The 18,452-nt window shown below is 38.6% G+C and overlaps 2 protein-coding genes across 10 annotated transcripts in view; one reads left to right on the forward strand and one right to left on the reverse strand.

Annotated features, from left to right (window-relative positions):
* Positions 1–2,231: 2,231 nt before the first annotated feature.
* parapinopsinb (parapinopsin b) lies at positions 2,232–8,848 on the forward strand. The gene is made up of 4 exons (XM_007254578.3): positions 2,232–2,593; positions 4,174–4,502; positions 6,683–6,916; positions 8,528–8,848. Exons 1-4 carry the CDS (start codon positions 2,251–2,253, stop codon positions 8,660–8,662), a joined length of 1,041 nt encoding a protein of 346 aa, XP_007254640.3. The 5' UTR covers positions 2,232–2,250; the 3' UTR covers positions 8,663–8,848.
* A 530-nt stretch (positions 8,849–9,378) lies between these two features.
* cacna1da (calcium channel, voltage-dependent, L type, alpha 1D subunit, a) overlaps positions 9,379–18,452 on the reverse strand; it is a 140,735-nt gene continuing 131,661 nt past the window's right edge. For all 9 annotated transcript variants that reach the window (XM_049471581.1, XM_022682587.2, XM_022682590.2 and 6 more), the window contains 5 exons: positions 17,885–18,013; positions 16,576–16,715; positions 16,315–16,421; positions 14,947–15,258; positions 9,379–13,912 (listed from right to left, as the gene is read on the reverse strand). In XM_049471581.1, coding sequence (XP_049327538.1) covers positions 13,607–13,912; positions 14,947–15,258; positions 16,315–16,421; positions 16,576–16,715; positions 17,885–18,013 — 994 coding nt within the window. In that variant the 3' untranslated portion in view covers positions 9,379–13,606. The remainder of the gene's footprint in view (positions 13,913–14,946; positions 15,259–16,314; positions 16,422–16,575; positions 16,716–17,884; positions 18,014–18,452) is intronic.

Below are 18,452 nucleotides of genomic sequence, written 5' to 3' on the forward strand. Positions count from 1 at the left end.
GCAATTCAGTTCACATGGCACCTGCCTTATTTCCAGTCATGCAAGACCAGCCTTCCATCTGTTTGTATATATACTAAAAACCAAACATCATATTTGTAATTATTGATAAAAATATAATTAAAATTAAAATATCATGAACAGTTTGTAGCGTTCGACTCAATAATGCACAAAAACATGTTTTTTTTTTTTGCCTTGGTATGGCTACTGCACCTGCGCAGATCTCCACAGAGAGGGTCGGGCAACCCCAGCAGCAAACTGACCACCCTGTTGTGGTAAAATGTAAGGTATTTAAAAAAACTAAATAAAAATGTATATTTGAAACTGAACAAGGTCTCCTTATGAACAATTAAAAAAAGGCTTGCAAATCAAGCTCAACCATGTTGTCATCAAATGTCACTTTCACTAAAATGTGTAAAAATTCATTAAAACAGCAAGAAAATGTAATTAAGCATGCAGTACAGGCACTGTAAAAGTCACAGTAAATAGTATTAAACCATCCCGTCAGTATTTTACAAGGATCTTTATAATGTGTAAAATAAAAAACAAAAAAATACTTATAAGTGCTCAGAAGAGTCCATCCTGCAGCACATTTTAACAGCTCACGCTCTACACACATGAATCTGTACCAAAGGTCACGCGTGTCTATTTTAACACAGCAATCCAAACACACACTGAGCCCTGTCTTGATCTTCTCGCTTTAATGTGAGATAAAGTGCTTACAGGTTCTTAGCAGGTCAAACTAAGGTGCGTAGTAATGTGCATAGATTTGTGCGTACATAATCACTGCTTTTTTTATCTAATCATTTAATACCCTTCTGTCCATATATATATATATACTTCAGTTTCTGAATCAGTTTCTCTGATTTAGCTATTTATAGGTTTATGTTTGAGTAAAATGAACATTGTTGTTTTATTCTATAAACTACAGACAACATTTCTCCCAAATTCCAAATAAAAATATTCTCATTTAGAGCATTTATTTACAGAAAATGAGAAACGGCTGAAATAACAAAAAAGATGCAGAGCTTTCAGACCTCAAATAATGCAAAGAAAACATGAAGTTCATATTCATAAATATGTTTTAAGAGTTCATAAATCAATATTTGGTGGAATAACCCTGTTTTTTAATCACAGTTTTAATCATGCATCTTGGCATCATGTTCTCCTCCACCAGTCTTACACACTGCTTTTGGATAACTTTATGCTGCTTTACTTCTGGTGCAAAAATTCAAGCAGTTCAGTTTGGTGGTTTGATGGTTTGTGATCATCCATCTTCCTCTTGATGATATTCCAGAGGTTTTCAATTTGGTAAAATCAAAGAAACTCATAATTTTTAAGTGCTCTCTTATTTTTTTTCCCAGAGCATCTCAGTGTCACTGCTGCACAGATTCAGAGCTTCTGTCTCTGATTTATCTCTACTTTATCTGTAAGGTGTTTCAGCTGTAGGTAGGAGTGTGTAATAGAGTGGAGGACAGTGAGTGATGATTAAACACAGTGTTTAAAAACTCCAGCAGCACTGCTGCAGAATCTGATTCACTCCCAAATAATAATAGCTGCTTTGTGTTAATCCTGACCATTGAAGAACAGCATGAAAAGAGGATATTAATAAAATATGTAGAGAAATAGATACAGGAATCCTTTCCAGTGTAATTACAGAACTAAAACTCAGTTCTATAATTACAACAGGGCGGATAACACGGCTGTAGAGACAAGGAGGTGGTTATAATCCTTTGCTCACTTGGTGTCTGACCTGTATGTAACTAACAGTACATGTCTTTCTTGTTTAGTGGCCTTGCTTGCTATAGTAAGGAAAAAGAGCATGGATGGATGGTGGAGATTTGGTCAGTAGGCATTATGAGTCTTAAGTCAGGGGCTTTGGCACTTAATCTAAAAGAGAGAGAGAGAGAGAAAAAAAAAGAGAGGGAGAGAGAGTAAGAGGTCAAGCAGTGCTGACAGAAAACAAGTATAAGCTTATAACATCTTAATACTTTTCCACCTGAACAGTTCACAGGTTACAGGTTCTGAGAAGAAGAACAGAATCTGACCGGTTTCTCTTGTATTATTGTAAATATTAGTGTAGTTATTATATAGTAATGCAGTAATGCAGTAATGTAGTAATATTGTAATAGTGAAGAAGGAAAAGAAAAAGAGAGAGGAGGAACACTGCATTAAATTGCATGTGTTCGAATCATTCCACATCACTGACTGAGCTGCTGCAGGACCCTCAGGACCCTCAGGACCCTCAGGAGCATGGCGCTGGTCCAGGACGACCCGGAGCATCTGAACTCTTCTTCGGTCCACAGCTTCTACGGTAGAGAAGTTCTGCTCCCCCGGGCCGGGCTGGCCACTCTCTCGGCCGTCATGGCCGTGTTCTCGGTCACAGCTGTGCTCCTGAACTCCACAGTGATCGCAGTGACCCTGCGGCACCGCCAGCTGCGCCAGCCGCTCAACTTCGCCCTGGTCAACCTGGCCGTGGCCGACCTGGGCACCACGCTGACCGGCGCTGTGCCATCTGTGGTGACCAACGCTGTGGGATACTACATCGCTGGACGAGTGGGCTGCGTGCTGGAGGGCTTCTGCGTGTCTTTATTCGGTCAGTCAATCATCCACACATACACACACACACACACACACACACACACACACACACACAAAACACACACACACACAGTGCTCTGTTCAGACCAGCCTGAAACTCAGAAGATGTTCAGAAGAGCAATTAGAAACAAATTCATGCTGTAGTTTAAATTGATAGTCATATTATAGTCATAATTTAACAGATGCCCTATTCAGCCATATCATTACTACCTCCTGTCTAAAGCTATAGAGCAATATTGTAAAGCAATATTTCAATATTTTATCGTATTCTCAATATTCTTTATTAAGCATAGCTAGGATATCATCACTGCATAATATCTAAAACCATAGAATTATTATTTAGTCATTAATCATAATGCAGAAACAACTCTAAATGATTTGACAAACTTTTAGTTTAGCAAATCTTGTGGAGTCCCACAGGGTTCAATTTCGGGGTCTATAAAATTCTTAATATTCTGAAGAATAAAAAAATTCTGTTAAACTGGATGATTTGCAGCAAAACACAATCGTAAATTACTGTACTGTACTGTGACTGAATCTGCTACTGCATTTTGTCTGCGTTAAAACACTGCGATAAATACTTGAAAAAATTAAGAGAGCACTTCAGTTTCTAAATCAGTTTCTCTGATTTTGCAATGTATAGATTTATGTTTCAGCAAAATGAACATTGTTGTTTTATTCTATAAAAATATTGTCATTTAGAGCATTTATTTGCAGAAAATGAGAAATGGCTGAAATAACAAAAACAAAAACGAGTTCATATTCATAAAGTTTTAAGAGTTCAGAAATCAATATTTGGTGGAATAATCCTGTTTTTTAATCACAGTTTTCATGCATCTTGGCATCATGTTCTCCTCCACCAGTCTTACACACTGCTGTTGGATCACTTTATGCTGCTTTACTCCTGGTGCAAAAATTCAAGCAGTTCAGTTTGGTGGTTTGATGGTTTGTGATCATCCATCTTCCTCTTGATTATATTCCAGAGGTTTTCAATTTAGTAAAATGAAAGAAACTCATCATTTTAAAGTGGTATCTTAATTTTTTTTCCAGAGCTGTATATATATTTTATATAGATTTTAGAGTTATATCATATTGAGCAAAATCAAGAAATCACTATATTAGACTCCTGCCTTTACAGATGTCATTGGAACCAGATAATCAGTGATATTCACATCACCTCTCAGTGCTTTTAATGTTATGGCAGAGTGATGTAGAATATAGTGTATGAATAGGATTTTTTAGCATCCACAGGCCATGCCAAAATTCATGGGACACTAGTTTCTGTCCTATGATTTGGGGAATGTCAGTGCAGTCCATTTATAGACTTCGCTTGGTGAAAAGTAGTTCACTTTAGCTTCTTAAAAATAAGGGTGGTTTTTGAGCGATACAACAGAAGTACTTTTAGGGATCAGTTTTCCAGACTTTACCCAGCTGGCCACCAACGTCAAAAGATGTTAATTTAAGGTTAAATGTTGGTCATAACGTCAGATGACGTCTGGAAAAGCAGCCCATATAGTTTAATTAGAGTTATAATAAAGCTGGTAAAGCTGGTAAAGTGTGCTGTGTGTATTACAGGTATAACAGCGCTCTGCACCGTGGCTCTGATCGCTGTGGAGCGATTATTCGTGGTATGTAAGCCGCTGGGCACCATCATCTTCCAAAAGAAGCATGCAGTGATGGGTGTAGCAGCGTCCTGGCTTTGGTCTCTCCTCTGGAACACTCCTCCTCTGTTCGGCTGGGGAAACTACGAGCTGGAAGGCGCTGGGACTTCCTGTGGGCCAGACTGGCAAAACAGAGACCCGTCAAACTTCTCCTACATCATCTGCTACTTCTTGCTGTGCTTCGCTGTGCCGTTTCTTATGATCGTGGTGTCGTACTCCTGGCTGCTGTGGACGCTGAGGAAGGTAAGGAGCTTATTCTCAATGACCTGAGGTAACCTTCAGTGAGTTTACACACCTAGAGTGTGTAATGCACAGAAATTCACCATAACAAACCATGCAGCAACTGTACCGTTTGGCATGAAACAGCAGATAAAAAAATTATTTACATTATTTACTAGATGTAGTAATTATATGTATTTAGGTAACAAATCAAGTTAAACTGCACCTGAACAGCCGTTTAGCTCAAACATGAGGAGAGTATTTGATAGTTGGGTTGAATCATGTTCTCAACACAAACCGAACCGCCCCAGATTTTCTTTTGGAACCAAACTGACCACATCCTCTCAAAGGTCGAAATTTGAGTGCAATTACTGCATTCACACCTGGCCAAACGAACCACACCAGGAGCGAAAATGAATCATGAATGAATCAGGTATGAAAAAAATGCCTAAAGATGCTAAAGCCTTAACACCCCAAGCACTAAAAAATGTGTTTTAAATCAAATCAAGTCTAAATATATAAATAAATCTAATTTTTTCACAATACAAATGCTTCCACAAAAATATAGTGGGTTTGTCCCAGAGTGAAAAATACAAACATGTAGCCAATGTCAAAATTTATACTCTTTAAATCAACTACAAGCCAGTTTGTGACATTTTCCTTCAGATTCTCCATTTAAAGTTTAAGACCTACATTTAGAGAAAAATAAATGTTGCAATAACAGGTTTGTTTATTGTAAATTCCCCACAAAATAACTGGATATTAATAGAACAGAATCCAGAATATAATCACCCAATATGGTAAGGAATGTTATACTAAATTACGTCACATACAAAATATTTTCTTCTCCAGCAGTGCCCTTTATACAACAGCAGACGAGTTATGTCACTGCTCTAATGGTGATTAGGTAGAGGATTTGGGGGTGGAGGAGATGATCTTGGATCAGCTTGAGAGACACTTTAACTAAGACAATTTCCTGATTTGGGTGTAATGTGTTTTCTGGAGAAATTTCACTAGAAAGACCCTCTCACACATGATCCACAACATGTTTTTCTTCTCAGTATCATTCTGTTCAGCTCCCAGTTTTGGTATTTTGGGCTTTTAATGTGGTAAAAGAAATTTAGGAAGTGGTTCGATCACAAAAACACACATTAATGTCAGGTATAAACAGGCTCTATGAGCTGTATTCTGTTTGTTGCTATTTATAGGTAAATGTAAGGTAAAATAAACATTGTTTAATTCTATAAACATTTCTCCCAAATTCCATATGAAAATAGGACATGAGAAATGGCTGAAATTACAAAAAAGATGCAGAGCTTACAGACCTCAAACAATGCAAATAAAACAAGTTCATATTCATAAAGTTTTAAGAGTTCAGAAATCAATATTTGGTGGAATAACCCTGGTTTTTAATCACAGTTTTCATGCATCTTGGCATCATGTTCTCCTCCACCAGCTTGTGATCATCCATCTTCCTCTTGATTATATTCCAGAGGGTTTTAATTTGGTAAAATCAAAGAAACTCATCATTTTTAAGTGTTCTCTTATTTTTTCCAGAGCTGTATAGTAACAGCTGTTTATGAGTAGGAGTGATGTCGGGAGAGAGTGCCACATGCCCACCCAGAGAGAGCATGGCCAGAGCAAGTGCAACTTATGGCCAGTTATGCTCTCTCGGACTCTGGCTGCTGATGTCAAGCAGCATTCAGGGCCCCAAAGCAGCGCATATTTTAAAATATTTTTTCCCAACTGGATTACTTGAAGATACTTGCCTATAGATGAAGTTGTTCTTATTGCTAACTAAAAAAATATGACTTTTGGAGCTGCGGGGATGCTGAAAACATTAGAGATAACTATTTTAGGGGACTTGCCTTTAAGGTATCAGTCCTTTTTTTAGCTTTCAGATATACAGACTATCAGACTATTTTGACACAAACGAATTTTCCATGGGATTTTTTTTTGGCTTGCCGTTGAATCTAATTTGTTAATATTGAACTGAGAAACCTAAGCCTAAAATCCACACAATGCAAAAAATCACCTGTTGTTGGTCAACCAACATGTATCATCTAGGTAATGTTGAAGATGTTTATCCAATTTTCATTTTCAACTAAATTAAAGAGTCAAATTTTCTTCAAATCCAGCAGTGAAGCTGTGTGGAAGTCATCCAAATCTGTGTCTGTGTTCCTCTCACCTGTTCCTCACTCCAGGTGGCTAAAGTTGGAGGTAGGTCAGCGGCGAAGGCGGAGACTCGGGTAGCCTGGATGGTGGTGATGATGGTGGTGGCGTTCTTGGTGAGCTGGATGCCGTACGCCACTCTGGCTCTAACCGTGGTCTTTAAACCTGACGTGAACTTCAGTCCTCTGGTGAAAGTCATGCCCATCTACATGGCCAAGAGCAGCACCATCTACAACCCAATGATCTACATCTACATGAACAAACAGGTGAGGGAGGAGCTCTGAGTGTGAAGTGGTGGTGAATTTAAAACTATGCTAACTGTAAACTCACTTTTTAGCCCTATTCGGACAGGATTAGTTTCTGGGGTAATTTTCGCTTTTATGGGGGGTCCTCTGTGATTAACTTTATATATATATATATATATATATATATATATATATATATATATATATCCATTGTGTGGTGTTCATATTTTTGTTACTCGTTTACTTTGTTACTTGTATTTAATTCAGCAAAATTAAGCAATTCTACATTAAAATGCTTTACACATGCTCGCTTCACCTAAACTGCAAGCAATATAAACAGCTTACATGGTTAATATTTGCCCTTTACCTTTCTTGTGTTACATTTCTTTCAAAAAGTGCTACTCTTTTTTTATTAGTTTTTTAATAAAATGTAAAAGAAAATGAATAAAACTCAAGATATGAGTAGAAAATTTGTTTAGTTTTAATTTACAAATGAAGCAATGTTTATTAGCCCTTGGCCAAACATACTGTATGTAATATAAATGTGTGTGTGTGGGGGGGGGGGGGGTACAGTGTGTTTTTATTGAAAATGTATTTTGATATATGTTTCTCAAAAAAAAATGAGCCAATGACAATGAGTTTGAGTTAGAAAAAATATTGTTTTAGTATCATTTGATGAAAAATGAAAACGTGTCCCACAGACCCGAACGCCACACAAGGGTTACACACACACACATATATATATATATATATATATATATATATATATATATATATATATATATATATATATATATATATATATATATATATATATTGTGGCGTGAGGAGGTAAAAAGTTATATTACATTGTAGCACTAATAGTTTGGAGTCAACAGGCACTAAAAATATTTAATTTCTGATGAATTCTTCTGGTTAAAGCCATTAATATAATCACACTTCATATCATATGCTGTTACTCACAATATAACAAAACTTCAAGGCTTTAATAATATTACACAGCAGTGCCGCCTGGTGGTGGATGCCATACATGACTAAAGTACTCTATTAGTGTCATCTTCTTGACCAATAGAAATGGTCCAAAACGACCTGCAATAAACACTTTTACATTGACTTACAGTGAAAGTTCAGAGAGTTTCATCTCTCTTCTAAACATTTGCTGTTTAGGAGATGCTTGATTTTCATTGGACAGCGATTATATTAATTTACCAGCAGCTCATCTTGCCATTAGCGGCCGGAGCCCTGAGAGAGCAGAATTGGCCTTTCTCTCTCTGGGTGGGTACAGTACAGTAGATGGCGCTCTCTCCCCTCATCACTCCTAGGGTGATGTGGATCAGCACAAGGCTGCGTCTGTGAGCTGATGTATCAGAACCGAGTCGCTGTGCTTTCCTCCGAGCGTTAGCGCTGTGATGCTACTCAGCAATGCTGCATCAGCAGCAGTGGCTGACTTTACATGTATCGGAGGTGGCATGTGCTAATCTACACCCTCCTTGTAGTGCTCTGGTACTACCAGTGATGGGGGATATACAGCTGAATAGCAGCTGAATGGGTGGGGCAATCGGACTAGCTAAATTAGGAAGCTATACATATTATATAATCTAACAAAAACTTTACAAGCTGCTCTTTCCACAGTTTCGGACGTACGCTGTGCCGTTCCTGCTGTGTGGGAGGAACCCATGGCCTTCAGAAGAGGAAGAAGATGAAGAAGCAACAACAGAGGTTCAGACCGCTGTGAGCCACGTGAACAACAGAGTCAGTCCAGAGTGATCAGATTAGCTAGAAAATTAGCCTTAGCATTGGTCTGTTTACCAAAAGACTGACTGCCTTTATGTGTGTAAATTTCACTCACATGTAATTTGATTAGCACTGCTGAGGAAAATGTATTCTGTGTTTAGTTGGTGTCTGTTGGTATGTTAAAAATGTTCAATGTTTAATAAATATTTGTAAATTTTAGTTTTGTCATTGCTTTGTCTTTTTCAATTACATTTTTAGTAGAAAAGTGGCAAAATGAGTAAAAACCTGTGAAAAATTAACTACAATACTGTTAAACATGGTGGTAGTTTCACATATCTGCTCACATGACAGCGCAGCAGTATAAACCTCAATATAAAAGAGCATCAGTAACTTTAATACCCATTTGAGAGGATTAACAGCCCATTTTTACCAGGAACTCACGTATATTTTCAGGACATTTAGAAATTCCCACGACTGTAAAAACAGCCTCTACATCTCCAGGTTTTCCAGGATGCATTAATTGCATCACTGGTTCAACACTCTTCTTGATGGTGATGTATTAAAGCGAGTGGGTAGGTGAGTCGATCCTGATTTGTTGTATTGTTTTTTTTTTAAGTTTATTCAGTAATAATCATTAGAAAATAAAACTTCAGTATCGATTCAAATCAAGTCCAGGCCAAAATAAATAGGAAAAATACAAAAAATGCATTGATACAAAACCTAGAGGGTTTTCATAAATCATCTGCTACGAAGAGAAAATCATTTTTACTGAATAAAAACCATTACAGAGCAAAAATCAGGACTTTCAAGTAGAGAACATTATCACGCATCTTTCCAATATATTTGTACATAATATACATGGTAATCTTATATTTCCTTACAGCATTAATAACAATAGGAATAATTAGAATAGCAGAAGTAAGAGTTAATAATTCTAGAATGAAAAATGATGAAAATGTTTAAATCAACAGACGATTCTTTTGTAAACTTGTAAATAACCTTAAGAATGTTTTAAACCCGTTACCATGTTTAAATACAGAGAGGTGCACCTTTTTTGTCTTTTCTCCTCTTTCTTGTTGTCCCAGCATTTAAAGGTGAGATGTTAAATGACAAATATAGATTTCACTAAACCATACACACAGTCACAGAAAAAAGTACAAAATTCGCTCACCTTAATACACAAAACTCTGAATAGAAAAACAGGAGAAACCCAAAAGCACGGACAGTCATTTGTGCAAAGACCAACAGCCATGTGCTAATATGTAAATCCCATTGGTATAGAATGAACCAAATATATATCTATTATATATTTTTATTTCTTTTTATTCAGGAGTCCCTGACATGAGGTAAAAGTAAGTTAGATTAATCTTTAGTTGGATTTTTTTGAAAACTTTTTTTTAAAAATAATGCATATATTACTTTTCTTACGAGTAGTTGCTACGAATAGTACAATGTGCCTAGAATGCGCATTGGTCCTCTTTTACAAGATATACTCACATAAAGACCAGAACACTATATATAGAGATTCTTTTTTCTCACAAAACATTTCAGAGCCCTTTCAGATGTGCACACGCAGTGGTTAAACCCACGTTTCGCTTTTTTTTTTTTTTTTTTTTTCGTGACAGTGTTCGGTTGACTGAAAGCACAGAACTCACTCAACAACTCCATAAATCAGTCACACGAGAACTACAAATCCCTAAAATTCCCTTTTTTCCCAGGTTTAATCTGTGCTGAAGCTCGGCGCTTCAAGGCAGTGCCTCTGCAGTCATGCTTTTTTCAACATTTTCTTTGTTTTTTGTCTGTTGGAAGTGACATGACCCCCTTACTCTTCTTAAAGGGAGGAAAAAAAGAAATAAAAAATCCTCACATTTGAACCCTTTAAATGGGATAAAATAATGGATCAGACTCTGATATGGTTTCCCCTGCACTGATGGAGGTATATATGCAGCAGCTAGAGACGCAGCCATAAAGAGATAGACAGGTAGACTTAAGACAGGTTTCCATCCAAACGTTTCACAACAGTTTTGAGCAATTGAGAAATTTTGAGAGTATATAGAGAACTGTATAGAGAGCTTGCAGGATAGGGAGTATAGGGCAGTATAAGGGAGTATAGGGCAGTATAAGGGAGTATAGGGCAATAGAAGGTAGTATAGGGTTGTATAAGGGAATTATAGGGCAGTATAAGGGAGTATAGGGCAGTCCCGGGAACAATAGGGTAAATAGGGTAGTACAGGATATTATACAGAGTGTAGGGCAGTATAAGGGAGTTTAGGGGAGTATTAGGTAGTATAGGGTTGTATAAGGGAATATAGGGCAGTATAAAGGAGTATAGGGCAATATAAGGTAGTATAGGATTGTATAAGGGAATATAGGGCAGTATATGGGAGTATAGGGCAGTACAAGGTAGTATAGGGTAGTATAAGGGAGTATAGGGAAATATAAGGTAGTATAGGATTGTATAAGGGAATAAAGGGCAGTATAAGGGAGTATAGGGCAGTACAGGAACTATAGGGTATATAGGGTAGTACTACAAGGTTTTATAGGGAGTATAGAGGTAATCATTTATATAGGTCAATAAATGGTATTATATGAAGGTATAAGAAGGTTAGTAATGGGTAGTATAGGGTATTATAAGGAGTATTGGGAAGTATAGAAAGGGTAGTGTAAGGTAGTGTAGAGGAGTCTAGGGTAGTAATGATATTTAATTAGTTTTTGGTTTCTGGCATAACAATCCTTGTATGATATTTGGGTGTTTTTTCCAATAATTAGCTTTTTCGCATTCGTATTTTAATGCACTTTTTTAAAAAGTGTAAAAATGGTGGATGGAAAACCTGATATAGAGAGAAAGAGAGAGACAGAATAAGAGAGAGAAACAAATAGAGAGAGATAAAGAGAAAGAGAGAAGGGTTAATTAGTATTGCTTAGCCGCTCTCTAGCCCTGCTTGTTAAGCTGCAGCATGCTGACTGTACTGTAACACTAAAACACTACCTAGTGCCACCCTTAGGGACTCTGCACTATTACTGCATTGAGTTCACTCAATTTACCCCAACACAAATACATCCTCCAGTTGACGTTTGGCAATAAATGTCCTGTTCTAAATAAATATCATTCTCATTTTGTTAAAACAGCTGCGACACGTCCTGCTGATTAAACCAATGAGAAACGATCCAAAACGAGAATCGGAAATCAAGTAAATTCAATGCACTGTTCTTTATCAATCAGAGCACAGGGTGCTTCAATTCATACTACTAAAGGGAAAAAGACTCCAACAATGTTGGTACGAGTTACCCACTGATCTGAGAACAGCTCCGTGTTCCTCACAGCGGCTGTTAAGGTTAATCACTGGGATGTGTGTGCCAGCGTCTCCAGCGTCAAACAGCTTGCATCTGGCAGTTTGACGAATACGCACTATATAAGCAGCATTGTCAATGCATGAAGCATTTAACGTTGAACCCTCCTGTGCACCTCCTCTGCACAAAAATACACCACCACACACGGGGAGCGAACCCTCCGACAGACCCGTTACAGTACACAGTAACACAAACAAAGACGAGTAACAACAGACAGATCCCTACCAGACAAGCCCTACCAGAGTGACCAGCAGCGCAGATCACACTTCCTAATCCCAAACTGCATGCTGGGGATTCCAGGGAACGGCTAATGATGCCTTAACATTTACACTTAAGAACCAGTCATACACACACACAGTCCACACACACACACGCGCACACAGAAAAAGAGAAAACATAAAAACAATTTGCATATCTTGTGCGGGTGTGTCACAGACATAACCTCTCATATAAAAGGGCTGCTTTTTTTCCACAGACCTGTTCAGAATGCATATGAGCAACAAATTAAAAAAAGGCAAAGAAATCATAGTAGAGTCCAGTATCTAATAAAGTCACACATATCCTATTTTTTGTCTCCATAATACCGTAACATCAATTAGGATCAATATTGCTGATTTCTTTCAGTTTTTTTTTCCTACGGTACATAATTACAAAATATATAACGTCTCTTTACAAAGTTATTCTCTTCTTCTTTTATATTACAATAAATGTACAGCATAGTAATTATGAAAGCCCAAACAGGCTACCCTAGAGTTAAAAAATAACCTGCCTGCTAGTGCATTCAAAACAAATGCTGCTCGAAATCGTCTCGAAAAAAGTATCTCCAGACTGATAATGCAATATTAAGTCAATAGTAATAATAATAATAAGTTGTGATATTCATCGTAAACCAGCGTGGTCTTATTGGTGTTAATTACCTACCTAATTAACGATCTGCAATCTTCATCATCCTCTGCTGAATGAATTCATTAATGTACGAGGGGTGCAGTACAAACTAAAGCCTCTAGGGGGAGATATGCCTTACTTAGCTTGCATTGAAAACGTGCTTGATATGCAAAAACCCTTAATAAAGTGACTGAGGTAATGACATCTTCGATCTGATTGTCATCACCTTGGAAAAATCCCCGCACCCACCCGCTCTGCATCCCACACTTCCAGCAGCACACCTCAACTCTCAACTTCTTCAATTCTCAGATTCTCAAATTCTCATTGGTCCATGGCCTGCAGTGACAGCAGCACAGGCAGCCACTCACAGTTCAGCATTATAATTCATCAATCATCACCAAATCAGGGACAATCTTCAGATCTACAGCTTCCCAAAGTACCTCCACCATCCTCATTACCATCCTCAACATCATCAGCGGTCAGTCTGACAGAGGGAAACAGGAAACACTGTCGCCTGGCAACGTGACTCCTCCCTGGCCCCTTGGCGGCAATAGGAAGCAAGTGGGCGGGGCCAGTGTCTCAGCGTCCTCACTCCAGGTGCCTTTCTCTCGCACTGTAAAGGCACTTCTTTTGGTTATAAGCCAATAGATGCATTTCATGTTCATGTTCATGTTTGTTTGTGTTTGTTTTCTTTTATTTAAAGAACACTCCCGCAGTTCAGCATTAGCTGATAACCAAACGCTATAACGTGGTGATGCATATCATCTCGTCCGCCAGGTCCTCCTCGTACTGAGGCCGAGGTTCCAGTTCCGGCTCCTCGTCGCTGTAGCTGGCCGAAACGTCCTGCATGTCGTAGTCTCTGTGACTCAGGACGGGGAAAACATTGACCCCGTTGACAGGAGGCGAGACCCCGCCGTTCAGCAGGTGGCTGGCGGCGCTCTCCATCTCGTCAATGGTCATGTCACAGGCGTCCGCGATCTCGTGCTTCGTGGCTGCCACGAACTTTGGGTCCTTAGCGTATCTACCCAGTCCTTCTGATATCAGAACCTGTTCGGAGAAAGAGGACACGAAACACCATTTAAAACTTCATGATATTTTACGCCACAAAAAAAAAGCTCACACACTCTAATATTTCATTGGTCCGCCTTTAGCTTTCATTGCAGCACACATTCACTGTGGCATTGTTTCAATAAGCTTCTGCAATGTCACAAGATTAATTTATTTCAATCCAGTGTTGCTGGATTAATTTTTCACCAAGATCTTGCAGCAGCATTGATGATGGTAGAGTCTGACCACTGCACAAAGCCTCTCTTCTCCATCCAGCACATCCCAAAGATTCTCAATGAGGCTAAGATCTGGACTCTGTGGTGAACTCTCTCTCAATCCATGTGTGAAAATGATAAATGATGATCTCGTGCTCCCTGAACCCTGAACTCTTTCACAATTCCAGCCCCATGGATCCTGACATTGTCTCATCTTGGAAAAATCTATTGATGGAATAACCTGGTCTATATTCAGTATATTCAGGTATTGAGGTCAGCTGACCTCATTCTTTCAGCACATACTGTTGCTGAACCTAAACCTGCAGACACCAACTGCAGCATCAACCCGGAGAATAAAACTTGGTGGGTAGTCATTCCAGACTGTCACAATTTGTTGTCATGCATCACATGTCCAAAAATCTGGTGTCCTAGCAAGGGGTGCAATTTTTGTCTTTATTATTTTATGTTAATGATGTCTTGCATCCATTGGCCCTTCCTTCCTGAACACTCGCTTTGGTGAGCTATTCCAGCAGGACAATGCTCATACACATACTGCTGCCATCTCAAGAGCTTTGTGCCTTGAAGACACAGATACTATAATCGCCAGACCTACAGTATCTCCGATTGGACCTCTACAACCATCTGTACATGTAGCTCAATAAATATGACCAAGAGTTGCCCATTTCATAAAGATTTATAGAAAAAAAAAGACTTTTTCTGACTTTATTTTCCTTCTGAATAGCATTACAATCTTACACCATCTTCTGGGTGCAAGGTTCAAAGGTATTCTCTGAATCACACTGGGTGGATTACACTCACCGCCTCCACCAGGCTGGTAGCGCTGCCCCTCTTCTGGTGGTACTGGTTCCGGTACTCAGGTGGAATCTGCAGGTGCACAGGTGAGAAGTTGCCCTGCTGGTATTCCGGATCGTACCACGAGCTTTTCCGTACCGAGGAGCGGCTGCTGCTGGCGCTGTCCCTGAGTGGGCGGTCCACTCGGATAAGGGGTGTGTAGTAAGGGGTCCGGTCTTTGCTGGCCGGTGTGGCCGGGGGAGTGGCCCACGAGCGGGTGGAGCGAGTAGGCGAGAGTCTGTGGGCTCTGCTTGAGTCCAGCCCTGCTACTGCCATCACCTGAAAATCACAGACAAGCATTAGTTACAGTAGCCCTGGTACTGATAAAAAGATCTGGAGAAAAAAAGATAATGATGATGAGTTTTTGATTTTACCAAATTATAAACCTCTGGAATATAATCAAGAAGAAGATGGATGATCACAAGCCATCAAATCAAACTGAACTGCTTGAATTTTTGCAGCAGGAGTAAAGGCATAAAATTATCCAAAAGCAGTGTGTAAGACTGGTGGAGGAGAAAATGCCAAGATGCATGAAAACTGTGATTTAAAACCAGGGTTATTCCACCAAATATTGATTTCTGAATGCTTATGAACTTTATGAATATGAATATTTTGCATTTTCTGCAAATAAATGCTCTAAATTACAATATTTTTATTTAAAATTTGGGAAAAATGTTGTCTGTAGTTTATAAAATAAAACAACAATGTTCATTTTACTCAAACATAAACCTAAAAATAGCAAAATCAGAGAAACTGATTCAGAAACTGAAGTGGTCACAAGTGGTGCACAGACAAAAAAAATCTGTGAGTACTCCAGTTAAGTGTATACTTAGAGCTATAATCCAGTTCTTTTCATCAGATTTCTTTGATTATAGGATTAGACTGTTATTATTATTTAAGATAACTTGAATAATCAGATAACTGCAGAAATCTGTTAATTTTCTATTATGAAATGCATGTAAACACACTCAGTGTCTCATGAAAATCAACTAATTAAATAGAGTATGAAATATGTTGTATGAATTCAAAAAAGCAAATAAAATGCACAAAAGCATTTTCTTTTTTAGTCTTTTGTCGCCCTCTACTGGACGAAATGTTACGGTCTTGCTTTCCGACTCTGCTTTCCTACTATGAATAAAAACTCAGTTCTTTATTCCGTGTTTAGTTGGTATTTTCTGTTGTGTGAGCTTCCCAGAACCACATATAGAAACAGAAGCCCGAACAGCACAGCTTTAGTAACAATTTGACCCTACAGTGGAAAAGCAGACATACTGTATTAACAGGATTATGCAAATAACTGTAATTATTATATTATTTTCAGTCAGAGACTCTCACCTGATGCTGCATTAGATGCAGTGGAAGAGCAGTTCGTTGGTGAGGAAGATCATCTTGGCTGCTCTGTCTGCGCAGACACTCAAAGTTGAAGGAGGGCCTTCGGTGGCCTGGGTGAATCAGAGAGAGAGGGGGAGAGAGACAGAGAGAGAGAGAGAGAGAGAGAGAGAGATTGTGTATCAGTAAGCATCACAATAAAAGCTGAGAGAGAAAAACACAAAGCTGTGAGATGGTCCTAAAACCCCTCAGGTTTCTGTGACCCACCTTGAGGAGTCGGAGGGAGCAGCCGTCTCTTTGGTGATCTGTGAGAGTCGTGGTAAAGGAGCTGCTCATCGTCGTCATAGTAACTGTCGGGATGGTGGTACCCGCGGGGAGTCTCGTACTCCTGATCACTGTTGGGGTACCTGGGCAGCAACAGTGTGTATGTTCATTTATAGCAGTTGCAAAACTACAAAATGGAATGATATGCGGAATGACATGAGGGGTTTTGCACTATGTGTGTATTTTTATTACTTTTTTTAAGTGGGCTTGAAAGAAAGTACTGTGGTTTGTAATCTTCTTATTAATATTACTAATTACTAATTATGGAGTTTTTGTGTAAATAAAATGTAAAATAAATGTAAATTTATGTTATAAGGATACATGGGATACCATACTGAAGTATCGCTATGGCATCACCAGTGAAGAAATTGAATATCATTGAAAAGTTACTTTATTGCAGTAATTCAGTTTTTAAAATGTGGGCAGTGTGCCAAATCTTGCTGGAAAATGAAATCTGCATCTCCATAAACACTATTGTCAGCAGAGGGAATAAAGTAGCAAGATTTAGTGTTTTTTGAAGTGCAAACATTGCAAACGTTAAAAACCCCACGAATGTTGCGTTTTTTGTGTTAAAAATGTATTATATCAATTGCATTACCCTTGTTTAATATGTGTTTAATGTTTTATGGCTCTTTCCTTCATCACTACTAATACAAGACTGTAGCTTTCTAACTAACTAGTAAATTTTAACTTAGTAAACTATTCCACCTTAAATGGTGCAGCACTTCATAATGGCAACTTAGGCTGCTGCATCATTTAAGGTGGAACAGGAAAATTCAAAGAAGGCACAAACAAATAGTGGTAACACTTAATAACTTCCATTAATATATTTTTAACTAATGATCAGTAGATGTGAACAAAGCAGTGGTGCATCAGAATTTGAATATTAATAAATGCTCACTCATGACACTTATTTATCAGCATGGATATTTACATTAAAAATGTTAGCAAATCATTAGCTCATCAGAATTTGAACATTAATAAATCGCTAGTAAATGTGAAATTTTAATCAGGCAAATGATTATTAATTGCAGTTCATGTTGCCAATGTGTTTATAAGTATTTACAAATGTGATAGCAACTTTTTAGTTTCTTTAAATGTGAAAAATAACAGTTATTAATCATTAATAGTTAATAGTTAAAGGTATATTAATGAAAGTTATTATAAAGTGTTACCCAAATAGCTTAGTTCCAAGTTGAAGGGGTACAAATGAGAAATGGGAGTCTGGAAGAATCTGAGGTGGTGCTGATACCTTTCCCCTGACAGCATGCTGTCCTCTTCGTAGAACTCCTCTCCGCTGTAATACTCCCCAGAGTAGCGATCTTCATCATACTCCTCTTCGCGGCGGATGGTAGGGCGGCGTCTGTCGCTGCCTTGTGACCTACAGGACGGCCAGCAATCACAGAACATCAGCTACGGCCCCGGCTGGAGGCAGCAGGGGGATATATATCCATGCAGTGCCATGCAGACGTACACCTCCAGGGGGCAGCAATGCAGGCACAAGCACAGCTTCTTTAAGACATTAGCAAGAGCGTTAGCTCTGTGCCCTCATTAGCCTGGAGCTAGTCTTTACTAAACAGTGGTTTAGTTCTCAGGCAGAGATCAAACCTCATCTGAGACTACTCTGACTACTGAGACTCAGGGCCAGTATCATATTTTACTATGCAGCGGCATTAAAGAAAACGTCAGTATGCAGGAATTTTTGTTACTCCTAGGCTCCCCCTACAGTCAGCATTTAAAACTACCTTAAAGGACATGCTCTATACATGCATTTCTGGACAAGCTGAGACCAGAATCATCAGTGAAGAATCATCAGTGAA

This window comes from Astyanax mexicanus, chromosome 24 (assembly GCF_023375975.1).
Source record: "Astyanax mexicanus isolate ESR-SI-001 chromosome 24, AstMex3_surface, whole genome shotgun sequence".
Taxonomy (NCBI): domain Eukaryota; kingdom Metazoa; phylum Chordata; class Actinopteri; order Characiformes; family Acestrorhamphidae; genus Astyanax; species Astyanax mexicanus.